At 32.3% G+C, this 13,667-nt stretch overlaps 1 protein-coding gene across 6 annotated transcripts in view; it reads right to left on the bottom strand.

Moving 5' to 3' along the window:
- Nucleotides 1-13,667, bottom strand: part of Tank (TRAF family member associated NFKB activator) — a 68,659-nt gene that overhangs the window by 18,037 nt on the left and 36,955 nt on the right. For 2 of the 6 annotated variants that reach the window (XM_026393122.2, XM_026393123.2), the window contains exons 3-4: nt 11,134-11,245; nt 10,238-10,371 (exon numbers count right to left, since the gene is read on the bottom strand). In XM_026393122.2, the coding sequence (XP_026248907.2) occupies nt 10,238-10,371; nt 11,134-11,245 (246 nt within the window). Of the gene's footprint in view, nt 1-3,211; nt 3,273-4,813; nt 4,898-10,237; nt 10,372-11,133; nt 11,246-13,667 lie in introns of those variants that run through there. The other 4 variants (XM_026393127.2, XM_026393125.2, XM_026393124.2 and 1 more) reach the window with 4 other exon arrangements.

Below are 13,667 nucleotides of genomic sequence, written 5' to 3'. Positions count from 1 at the left end.
CTAGGATTCTAAGACTGGCCTGTCACACACAAAAAAGCACAAGAACAGGGTATCTTACTGTTAATTCTACTCTTAATTCAACTATTTGCTAATAAAGAACTGAACTTAAAAGTAGTAGTTCTTTCCTGATACTTTGAATTTCAGAATCATCTCAGGATTGGTATTTGTTCTCTTGTAAATGGGTCACATTTTCTGGGCTCTTCATATATTGAGTAATTTTGGACCATATCTTAAACATAGTAATTATTATGTTACATGGTGCTGAAAGTGTTGGCATGTTTGTTTTTACAATTAAAAAAATTGGTTAGCTGACTCCAAACTCACTTCCATGGAGAGCAGCAGCTCAGATCAGACGGTTAACCTTAACTACAAACTGCTTTCAGTTAGTCCTGTTAGCTTTGGGAGAGCCAGAGATTTGGAATGAGTTTAAACAGAATTTAGGGTTCTCTTTCTCTAGGGTTCCTTCACTTTCTAGTAACCATGGTTACTCTGGTTTCATTCTCCTTCCTGGTTCTTCTAGCAAGAATTACAGCGGGCTTTCTGCTGGAATTTAAGCTACTGCTATGCCTCCACATGCAACTATGGCCACTATCAGGACAAAATTCTGGAAAACTGGAAATTCATTTTTAGCCAATTACTTGATTCACATTTTTTATTCTCCTCCAAAATATGTCAAGTTTGGTTTCCAAAGTCTTCAGGTGGTTGATTTCTTGCATGTTGCTTGATTTATAAATGTTATAATGGAAGTTTAACTATTAAATTGTTTTTTATTCTTCCATTCTTCTAAGATTTCACCATAAAAATCTAATGTTTTTTTTAAACCTCTCATTCTGCATAATTTGGAATTTAATTTGTAAGCATTTTTATATGACCAACCAGCTTCTCCTTGAAACTATTTTTGGTTCCCAGAATTACATGATATTTCTTACGTTTTGGTATTTTCATTGGTCCCTCTTGTTCCTAAGGTTATAAGGAACAAGTCTCTAAAAGCCTCTGAAAAGTCTCTAAGGTTCAGAACTGGGTACACTGCTCTTTCCCTCTTCTACCTTTCTTTAGTTATATGATCTATTCTCATATCAACTCTACTAAACAGGCCCAATCTCTCTCTTATTAGCCATTCTAAAGTTTCAATCTGTCTAATACATCATGTTCACTTCTTCTGGTGTCTGTTGTAGAAGTGTGTGTGTGTGTGTGTGTGTGTGTGTGTGTGAGAGAGAGAGAGAGAGAGAGAGAGAGAGAGAGAGAATAAGGACTGAACCAGGGCCTTGTACATCCTAGGCATGTGTTTTACCATTAAGCTATATCCCTGGCTGAGGAACACCAAGTTTTAAGACACATATAACCACATTACCACCTGTTCCTCAAATCTGGTTTATACTTCCAGTTTCTATTTTTAATGTCAGGCCATTTTTCCTTGCATTAAAACAAAAATAGAAACAAAACGAAACAACAAAAACAATAATGCAGGGCAGGAGAAATCCCAAAAAACAGATTAGGTTCTTGGAAAAGTAAAATTCAAAACAAAACTGAGGGTCTCACCAACTTTATCTTCATTTCAAAAGGAATGGACATTTATTAAAAAGTAGAAAGGAGTTTTCGATTCATTTTTATATAAAAGATGTCATTTTACTCTTATAGCAATATAAGAAACAAGAGCCAGGGGCAGGAATGAGGATTCTCAGGCTGTAGCACAGATAAAGAGGATGGAGGAGAAAATATTCAATTAGCAGCAATAAGAAGGAAAACAAGGAGATCTCCTATGGCCTCTTGTCCATCCAGCGCAGTAATATTGTCCAGATGCTCTTAATAAGGGATACAGACAAGTCAGTGGCCCCTCTGGTATTATTAGGATGAAATGTAGAGGGAAATGTGTTGTCCTTAATGCTAAATAGTGAAGAGCAATTAGGGGTAGAAGGAACAGTGGACAAATATATCAGATATGGAATTACTTAGATGAAACTGAGTTGGAAGGCAAAAATCTTACTGCTATCGATAAACACAGCAGAAGAAAGAAAACAGATACCCATCTCAGATTTATGGTGTTTCCAAAAGGGACTGATCAGAGAAGAAAAAAAAATCACAGGTTAATGACATGGAATAGGTGGAAACTACTTTACAACAGTTTTATTATGACTCTAGAATACAGAAGGATGACTAACTGTCAAAGAAAAAAATCTTCCAGGGAAAAAGTCAACTTTCATAATGTAACAATTAGGGTTTTTTTTTTTTTTTTTTTTTTTTGTGGTGCTGGGGATTGAACCCAGGGCTTTATGCATGCAAAGCGAGCACTCTATCAACTGAACTATATTGCCAGCCCAACAATTAGGTTTAAGCAAGGAAGAAAGTTCAGAAAGTGAAACACATTAGGTACAACTGAAAAATTAGATGAGTCTTCTTTTCTCCTACTCTCAAATTCTAGTAATGTCTTTGTAGGGATTACAAATCCAGTAAGAGGACATTAAAATACAACACTGGGAAAAGTGTTAGCTAGAGATCCTGTGATTAAATAAAGACAAGTGGCTCTCTTACTGCTGATTTCAGATTCTACATATAATTCTTATGCTTTAAAAAATTACCAGAGAGCACAGAATGCAGCATTTCACAGGTCTATAGTTTTGTAAAACATATTAGGCAATGTACCAGGTGGATACCTATTTCCTCTTGTTTTTTTTTTTTTTTTTGGTAGGTGATGCTGAGAGTCAAACCCAGGGCTTTATGCATACTAAGCAGATGCTCTACCACTAAGCTCTATCTCCAGCCTCCACATTGTCTTTTAACAGATTAGAGTCAAAATTCAGTTTGTTCTGGATTTAATATAATAGATACAAATAAGTTACTAAGTTAAAGTATCATAATTTAAAGTATAAATGTATAAAACAACAAATTATCCAATAAATGTGAAAAGGACTGATAAGTAAGCATTACAATCTTCTGCATACATAAAGGTCCTGAGAAGATGCTAGGGTATTTTTAGCACATTTTTTTTTCAGTAGGATGTAAGTAATATCTTACTGAGAAAAAGGCAACCTGATTTTTCTAAGAGGAAATTATAGTTATACCAGTGGTTCTCAAAATATAGTCCATGATCCCTGGGGGTCTCAAGATTATTTCAAGGGATCCATGATGGGAAAAGGATATCTGAGATGGGTTCAGTGTCTCTGCACATTTTTGCTTCACATATTAATAATATAAGGTTATGACTAATCTTTACCTGTACATTTCTCAGGGTTGTGCTTGCAGAGAGGAAACTTGAAAGATGAGATAATATCACCCTTGGACAAAGACTAAGCTTGTTTAGTGCTAGCTATAACATAAAGGGTTCCTCTATTACATTGTAACCTACTGCATCTGCATGCATCTCTCTGGGTCCATATGTGTTATCCCAAGGTGTGAGCAATGCAGATATGATGTTCTTCTGCTTGTTGTGCTGTAACTAATAAAGTCCTTTTTCTCTGATCCAGTCTGTTTTCATTCAGGATCCATAAACGAATAACCGATAACTTACTAGTTTTTAAGTAGGGTGAAATGAGGTTAACTACTTTCTTAATACTATTAAAATGCAATTTGCATTTGTTTTTACTAAATTGGTGTTTACAATTCATTTACATGGCAAAAGCAATGGTGTATAAAACTGCTGATGCCAGAGTGCTACCAAGGCCATGGTACCCAACTGTATTCACTGTGTTCTTTAATGCCACAAACTCAGTAAAAAAGAATAAACAATCAGAAAAGGCTGGTTTCACCTAAGACTGTTCTTAATAATGCAGTAAAAATTACTTCTATTGAATTTTTTATCTCAAGTTAGCAAAACTTTTAAGTATTTGGTGTGAGGAAACAGGAAGGATGCACAAAAAAATGCTGCTGCATACTGAAGTACAATGGTTGTCTTGGGGAAAAGAACTTGTGCAACTCTTTGAGTTGCAAGCTGAACTAGTCACTTTTTAAATAGAATGCCATTTTCACTTGAAAGAATGACTGACATGCAGACTATGGTTATTCAGACATTTTCCGAAAAGAAAATGAAGTTAGCCTGTCACTTTAAGGAAAACAAGTGACAAGATTTGCTGCCAATGATAAAATTTGAGCTTTCAAGTGAAAATTAAAATTTTGGAAAACTTGTACCTGTCACAGTAAGCTTGACAGCTGCCCAATACTTGAAGACTTTTCGGATGAGATCATTGATGATGTTACATGTGATTTTTAAATATTATACAACGAACTAAGTCAACATTTGGGAGATCTGTAATCTGTACAACTCACTAAACCAGTATGTCCCAAATGACCAGTTTATAATGTTGTAAAAGAAATTCAAAGTATAAGGAAGATAAATGGTTTTTAATGTAGCGGAGACGTTCATTGACATGGTTTTAGATACCAGGCTGCAGTTAACATTTAAGAAACTACTACTGTGGCTGAGGCTGTAGCTCAGTGGCAGAGTACTTGCCTGCCACGTGTGAGGCAGTGGGTTTAATCCTTAGCACCACATAAAAATGAAACAAATAAAATAAAGGCATGCTGTCCATCAACAACTACAAAAAATAAAAAAAGAAACTACTTCTTATCAAGTTTTGGTGTAGTATCAAAGGAAAATATCCATAATTACTAAAAAAGCTTCCCTTTTCCAAAAACATCATTTATGTGAGGCTGAATTTTTGTCGTGTAACTCAATATCAACAAAAAATCACAACAGACTACATGCAGAAGCATTTCACAGCACTGGAAAAATAAATATATTCAAATCCAATTTTGAGAACTTTTAGGATGACAGATTATGACACAACAAGAGAAAACAGGTTGGGGAAGCTTTCCTTACCTACTGAGTTTGAGAGAACAGCTTTTCATCCCTTGGTGGAGAGAAATCAGAGCTGGATAGAATATAGCAACTTTTTTTTGTGGACTTTGAAAAAGTTAAAAAAAAAAAAAGAAGAAGAAAAAAGAAGGGAATTGTGAGAAAGGGTTTAACAGGAGGAAATAAGGGGAAAATAACCAGTCACATCAGACACATTTAAATTTGCTTATAAGTTAGGGAAAAGAATTAAAAAAGTGACTTGATACTTCTCATTTTCTTCTCTTCCCCAGAATTACTTCCAGTATTATAATAAAGCAAAAACCCTAAAATTATGTACTGTATTAAAAAACAGAGACCTATAGAAGAAAAGGGTTAAAATGAATGAATAATACAATATAAAAACAAAATTTCTCCAAGAGAAATTGCAATGTAAATATTAAAATGCTTTGGTATCAATATTTTTTTTTCATCTTTAGTATGTCACTTTAGCAAAAACTTTAGAGACTTTACCCAAGTCAGTGGTAAAACACTTGCCTAGCTAGGCAAGATCTTGGGTTCAATCTCCAGCACTGCCAAAAAAGAAAAGAAAAAAAAAAAAAAAAGCAAAACAACCCAATCTCTGATCTTTAGTAATGATGAAGATAATTTTTCTCTTCTAATTATATTCTACCAGAGAGTCTAAAAAAAAAAAACTAGTCTCCAAAGAGATGAATAATATACACATATAAGTGTTATATGTAAAAAGGGTAAATTTGATCCAGTTTCTAGAAACAAAACTAGGGAAAATGGGACATTTGCTTTGACTGAGAAGCCAAGGATCCTGAGGTACAACTTACAAAAACACATTTTTCTCTAGTTCTCTATAAACCTCAGTTTAGGATAGCTATTTCTGTCTAATACATAATGAAAAGAAAAAAACTGAACATTAAAGAAATGTAGGGACTTAAAAAAAAAGTTGAGTAATGAACCTAAGCTGTCAAGTTATTTCAAGTTCCTCCTTTAGAAAAGGTACATACAATACTATGTGTTAAGATGATATAAATCAGATTTAACTTTCTTATGGAAATCACTTGGTTGTTAGATATCCTGTATAAGGCCTAATTTTAAACTTTTGTTCAAATGTCGAAAAACATATTTATCTTATACTTGTATACTATATTCTATTTTAAAGCTTTTACAATGTATATAAAACCTGGTATCTGGACAATATGCACCAACTTAAACAAATAGTTTGAGTCTTGCAACAGAAAAAAATGTCTAGTGTTGAGTTGTGCTGAGAGAAACAATGGGGGCCCAAAACTCAGATGGATATCCCTAAGTGGGAGTTGTCCCAGGAGTCCAGAGGATATGAAATATGAGCAATACAAGGATGAGGATACCATCTGAGACTCAAATCTGTGAAACTAGAATTTTATAAAACACAAAAGGCTAGGAAGCAGAGAAGTATTCAAGGTCACATTGCTTAATAAAACAGCATATGTAACTGGAGGAACATACTAGGTCAATGCCTAGGAAACCATGATTATATTGCTTAAAAATGGTTATGTATGTGTAAATGAAACTTATTAAAAACCTTCAGTTTTATCTTTTTTTAAAAATGTTATTAGTTGTTGATGGACATCTACTTATTTATTTATTTATATGTGCTGAGTGCCTCACATATGCTAGGCAAGCATTCTACCACTGAGCTTGGTTTATACAATGTTATCCAAAGTGATCTGGAATAATTCTGGTTCTTATCTAGAGATTATCCTTTTTCCATAAAAATCTTATAGAAAATTTGAGCTTATGTATATATCCTTATACACTAACCAAGATAGTTAAAGGAGAACTTTTCTTCTTTTCCCTAAACTAAGATTCAAGTCTCTGCTGAAGCCTACTGTCAATTCATTGGGATAAGAGTTATTTTCCCTACATGAACTCAATTTTGAGCCACTGCTCAAGCTCACTAGGAATTTTAATTTTTAAATTAATGTCCTCCATATGTTTTATCAGTGCCATAAAATTAGAATTTTATTTTCATTAGCTTTAATTACATGATATAATTAAGTTATAGCATTAAATTATATAAGGCTAAATTTCCTATCATATTGTTTTATAATGCTTCCTAATTACTTTGGGTCTCTAAATCTTCAATTTGCATGTTGTTACTCTTTTTTTTTTCTTTTAATATTGCTGCCAATGACTAGCAAGGCTGAGACAATGTAAGTTCAATAAATACTTCTTCTCCAAGTGACTGACAAGTGAATTTTTAGACATGAGCTTTCTCAAACATGTCAGAGTGTCTATATTTACTTGCAATTGCCAGGTACAGCATATCATATTTCCTTCATGTAAATATTGAACAGCTCCCTAACGACCTCATTTTTTTTTTAACTAAACCTACAAAATTCTGTTTCTCAAAGCTACCTAATTCACTGATCTAATCACAATGTAGCTATATCAGAATTTGCAAACCATTTATTTAACTGGCATCTTTTAGTAAAAACTGTACTCATCCTATTTTCTTAACATATTTTTTAGTTGTTGATGGACCTTTCTTTATTTTATATGCAGTGCTGAGAATTGAATCCAGTGCTTCACACATGCTAGGCTAGTGCTCTACCACTGAGCCACAACCCTAGCCCATGTATTCATTCTATTTTTAAGCTTTTGAGAAACTCAGATGAAAAACCAAATACATATATAAAGAATAAATCAGAAATATATATATGAGTATATATATATATATATATATATATATATATATATATACACATTTCTTATACACACACATATATGCATTTATAATCAGAAATGAAGCACAAAATCAGCTATTTGGAACTAGAACACATAATCTCTTTAAATAGTTAAACATTTGAATAATACTATGTTTACTTCATGTTTTGGATTTTAGAATCTGGAATACTTTTATAACATTCAGTAATGTCAGTTTTGCTTATGAAATGAAGACTTTGGGGCTGGGACTGTGGCTCAGTGGTAGAGTTCTCGCCTAGCACGTGTGAGTCACTGGGTTCGAGCCTCAGCACCACATAAAGATAAACAAATAAAGGTATTGTCTATCTACAACTAAAAAATAAAGATAATAGTTAAAAAAAAAAAAGACTTTATGAAAGAGATGGGGACAGCATTTCTTTGTTCTCCAGTGGTTGGTAGTGTCAGATATATAACCAGAATTCAGAATTTCTGAATGAAGAAAAACAGTTTACCAATATCACCAAATTCTTTTGTGTTCTTATTATTGCTCCCTAAATATTTTCTTACATCAAAACACTGTAGAATTCTGTATAATTTCCTTCAAAAAGTCAGATAGAAAGATGAGTGCAAAAGATTTCTGTCAAACCCTTGGACACCTAAGATAGTATTTAGTTCATCAACTGAAATACCTACAAGGAGCAAACATAAAAATCTCATTTCTGAGATCATAAAAATGATGTAGTATATTAAAAAATAAACTAAAAATAATAATCTATATTTAAAGAACAAATTTATTAAAATAATTAACTGCTATCATGTAAACAGGTTACTATTTTTGACAACAGTGTCCTGCAAACAAAACATAAATAATGCTTGTCAAGAAGAACTGTGAGCTGGGTGCAGAGAATTACATGCCTGTAAACCTAGCAACTCGCTGAGGCAGATTGCGAGTTCAAAGCCAGCCTTAGCAAAAGCCATTCAGTGACACTCTGTCTCAGAATAAAATACAAAATAGGGCTGGGGATGTGGCTCAGTGGTCAAATGCCCCTGAGTTCAATCCCTGCTATCTGCTCCCCCAAAGAAGAATAAGTGTATGCATTTTATTTCTTATCTGCAAATATTTTCAATTTTTGTTTGTTTTGTTTTTTGCTTTGATTGAACCCAGGGATACTTTACCACTGAGTTACATTCCCACCCCTTTTTAGAATCAGTAACAACATGAAACAGTTTCTTGGTTCTTTTAGCACTGCTCAGCTATTCTTCTTTGGAAAGTTTATATTCATAATGGAATTTTAAAAATTGTTCTTAAGATGATAGGCTATGATACTTGTTTCCTTTCAAATGAATGATAGAATTTTTTAAAAATATTTTTTTAGCTGTAGATAGATACAATATCTTTTATTTATTTTTTTATATGGTGCTAAGGATCAAACCCAGGGCTCTATGCATGCAAGGCAAGTGCTCTACCACTGAGCTACAACCCCTGTCCCAAATGATAGAATTTTATTTATTTTTATTTTTTGGTAATATTGGGGACTGAACTCAGGGTCTCACACATGATAGGCAGGTGCTCTGCTAGTGAGCTACATCTCCAGCCTTCATGACAGAATTCAGAAAGCTGAATTCACTTTATGTGTATTTTTTTCTTGCTGGGGATGAATCCATGGTCTAGCACGCACTTTACCACTTAAATCCCAGTTCCTGAATTTACTACAAAATTCTGCCAAATGCCTTTACCTCTCATTAACGTTTATCAGATGGTGAGTTAAATAGCAGCCCTCTCCCCTACCTTACCACTTAATCTTTGGCACCCTCTTCTATGTAACTGACAATCTATAATGCCTATAATGCTTTTAAAATATATTTATAAAACATTAATACTCTTCTCACCCTGGTGCATTTAGTAACTCACTTCTAATAAACAGAATAAAGAAGTGAAAGATACTATAGAGTATTTCTCATTCTAAAATTTTTATTTATTGAAAATGATGTCAAAATTGGATTTATCAGATTTGATGTTAAATAATAACTAAGATAGTCTTAGTTGTGGAATCAGTAACTGAAAAGCCCTGACAAATAAATAAAATCTCTTGCTTTATTTAGAAGGAAAGATATAAACATCAGTTTATTTTAATTTTCTAAACTGCTTCTAAAGATACACTTTTCTGCTCTTAATGGATGTTTAGCTTGTTTCTAACCATTATATGTAGCAAGATAATCTTTGCATATATGTCCATGCAGATATAAGTATTTCTGTATTGCTTCAATGACAAAAACTTATGCTTATGCTTGTTAGGTGAAGTGTTTTTTTGTATTGTTTCTTAAACTGAGCACTGAAATTAAAGAAAAAGTAGAAAGTAATTTTCAAACTTAGTATCATCTGTATCTTACTATCTACCTTATTTTAAACTTTTAGAACTTTGTTAAATGCCTGTGAAAAGAAAAATAAAATATTAGAAAATATGAAATGTAAGCCTTTAATCTACTTGAAAATAGTTCTTCTATTTAGGAATATATATGTCATATGTTTGTATATATTGAACTTCTGTTGAAATTCCAATGGTGGATCACCTCAGGAAAATAAAATGAGGAAGATATATTGTATATCTGCATTTAAAGGCTGCTTTTTTACAGAAGCAATGTTAGGGTTGAAAAGAATCTTGTCTACTTTTTACCTACATCCTGCCCACCCTAACCCTAATAATATACTGACTAAATAATTTGGGAAGTCTGTGGAACCTAATTTCTCACCTTTGACTGCTTTTCTCTTGGTATTCCAGATTTCACTTTATCAAGTGGCTGATCAAAGGTCAAATTATTCTTTCTTGTTTCACCATCTTCAAGCAGGGGAACATAGTCATAACTGTTATCTGCACGATAAAAACCTTTTGAACATCAGTAGAAAACTCTTATTTTTGATATCACTTGAAAATGTAAAAATAATACCCCCCCTACATTTTTAAAAAAATAGATTTTAAGCTTTAAGTTTTGAAAATTATTTAGATAACAGTTACCTTGAAAAGTTGCCCATTTAGTTTTTTTCTTTCCTACTAAACACAAAAAACCCTTACTCTTCCAAGGTCAGCAGTAAAACATGTTAGAATTCAGAAAGCTAGAAATATGCTTTCTATATCATTCTCTTACCAACAAAGATCATATTTTCTTGTTTAAGAAAATTTATCATATTTTATATAATTTGTCATATTGTTGTAATTTATCATATTTTCTTGTTTAAGACAATTATTTATATAACTACTCCACGCTTATTGCAGGCAAATTAGAAAATGTGGGCATGTCATAAAGAATAAAAAATAAAAGTTACCCACAAGTTTTATCACCTGTGGATTATTTTCTTATGAGATATCCCTAGGATCTTTGAACTCAGTTTTAGTTCAAAAGGCATAGATATTTAAAAACACTTCTGCTATTAATGGCAGAATATCTTCATGGAAGTTTTATCAACCTAGTCTTATCATACAGTATAATGTGAGAATCCATTTCCACAAATTCTGCAAGTGTTCATTTAAATAATCATAATGTATAGCTGTGCTACACTTATTATATCACAACTACTGAGAGACAATGGAAAAGTAAAATTCAACTTTCACCTTTCTTTTCTCTAAGAGGTTCAAAAACTACAAACATACCTCGACTGGAATTCACAAGAAGTAACTGTGATTTTAGCTTGTCAATAATAGTTTGTTGAAGTGACAGCTGTTCCTGTTGCTCACGTATTCTCTGCTCATAGTTCTCAGTCTGCTGACATAAAAACCAGTTAGCCTGATACTTATTGACAGACATGAACATACATTTACTGTCTACTAGGAGTTGCCCATATTGCATTTCTCAGGTACTAAGAAAATTTAATTACAATTGGCTCCAGGAATGTATTTGTAATTGTTACAAACATCAGTGATTTAAGATACTTAAAACACATACAATTTTAAAAAATCATCTTATTTGAAGAGATTTCAGTCAAGATTTGACGGTACAGTCTTTTGGTATTTCAGTTACAATAAAAACTCTAATAGTAATTTGAATTTAATCCTTTAAAAAGCATGGATGATAAGACAGATGTTATATTAAAGTGATTCTTTAAAAATACTAACTTACAAAGATTAAAATGTCAGGTCTTTCAAATAAATACTTCTGAATTTGTTTTTAGAATATAAAAACACAAAAGAAGTGCTATATAAGTATACTGGTCAGAAACTTCTTTTCTAAGTTGTAGTAATTCAACAACATGGCTAATGATCACTGTATATTTTAAGTACCATAATTTCCCTTATCTTTTTTTTTTTAACATTTCTTTGGTTGTTGATACACACAATACCTTTGTTTTATTTTTATTTATTTTTATGTGGTGCTGAGGATCAAACTCAGTGCCTTATACGTGCCAGGTAAGCACTCAACCACTGAGCCACAACCCCAGCCCCTCCCTTATCTTTTAATCTATCCATTTCACTATTTTATTGCAATAGCTATGAAAATTAAGCAATGAAAAAAGACACAAGTGTATATTAAGAAAACATATGTTGTAAACTTTCAAGAGAATTTGAAAATGTTGCATTACAATTACCAAATTAGTAGTTATAAAAACACATTAGCAAAACATGATAGAGGATCCTTACCAATTTCTATTATTGGAGAAACAAATAAATGATTAAATTGCAAATTCCTTGAAATATGAAAGGGGTCCTAATAAACTTAAAGAGTCCTTCAGTATATACTAAATATTTGTTTTTTTTTTTAATTTTTAACTTGTTTTAATTAGTTATACATGACAGTAGAATGCATTTATGCACTTTGATATACATAAATGGAATATAATTCCTCATTTTTCTGAGTGTACATGTTGCAGAATCGTATTGGTCATGTAGTCACATATATTCATAAAGTAATAATGTCTGTTCATTTTACTATCCTTCCTATCCCCACATCTCCTCCTATACTAAATACTTGATTAAGACTCAATCAAAATTCACAACTAGTGAAGCTCTATTATTTTCTTTTTTTTTAATATTTAATTTTTAGTTTTAGGTGTACACAATATCTTTATTTTACATTTATGTGGTGCTGAGGATCTAGCCCAGTTACTTGTGCATGCTAGGTAAACAATCTACCACTGAGCCACAAACCCAGCTCCAAGAAATTCTATTATTTTCAGAGACCAATAAATCTGAAGTATAAATCATATGGCTGTTCCTAGATTCTCAAATACAGATTAATTCAAGAAATTAAAACAAAATAACCACATTTACCAAAATAGAAGGTGAACTTTTATAAGGATTATACTTCAAAAATGAATAACTGACAGAGTAATCTGAGTAAAGTCTTATGTTAAGTTGACATTCCCCATAGAACTCTGCAAAGCACGTAAAACACATGCTTACTGGGGGAAAATGAGATAAAGAATTCAAATATATTTTGTCATCATGAACAAAAGAATGAGTCTTCTAAGTATACAGTGATCATTAGCCATGTTGTTGAATGGACCACATGTTCAATGACTGAGAGTCTCAGAATAGATCCTTAGGTGCTCAAGTCTAATCTAGGGCCAATCTACTCAGGATAAGGCATCTTATTCTTAAATAAATTCATATTCAAGCTGCTAGAAACACAGCTAGGGTAGATTGGCTGAAAGGATTCAAACATCTACATCAAATTCTTAATACCTTAAAATTATCTAGACTACAACAGAGTAATCAGCATACACGTTAATCTTTTGTGCCTCCATGCATTTTGAACTTTCTCCAAAGAACTCAAAAAAGTTCTTCATAAACATCCATTACCTGTTTTTAACTATATTTGGATAAGCCTTCTATTGTGCAGAGATTAAGTTACCTACCCAAAAAACAGCCCATAACAAATGTCTAAGTTATTTAAGTCTCAGTCATTCTTACCTACTATGGGTTTTTCTCCACTTTAATGAAGAACCCAAATGATCATATAGTTTCTCTTGTAATCTACTCAGAAAGCTTCTGCCAGTCAATTTTCATCATCTACTCTGACTTAAAAAGATACTTTATGACATCTGCATGTAAAATTACAATAGGTGAATAATCCTGAAAATGTATTTAGTATATCCTGGAAAAAATAATAGATCAACAGTAATTTCAAGTTGAAGACTTGAACTATTTCTTAAGTCCCTTGATTACATATTATAAAGCTCAAATAAATT

This window comes from Urocitellus parryii, chromosome 1, assembly GCF_045843805.1.
Source record: "Urocitellus parryii isolate mUroPar1 chromosome 1, mUroPar1.hap1, whole genome shotgun sequence".
Lineage (NCBI taxonomy): Eukaryota > Metazoa > Chordata > Mammalia > Rodentia > Sciuridae > Urocitellus > Urocitellus parryii.
The sequence above is the reverse complement of the archived record's forward strand: the minus strand, read 5'-3'. Positions and strand labels throughout refer to the sequence as shown.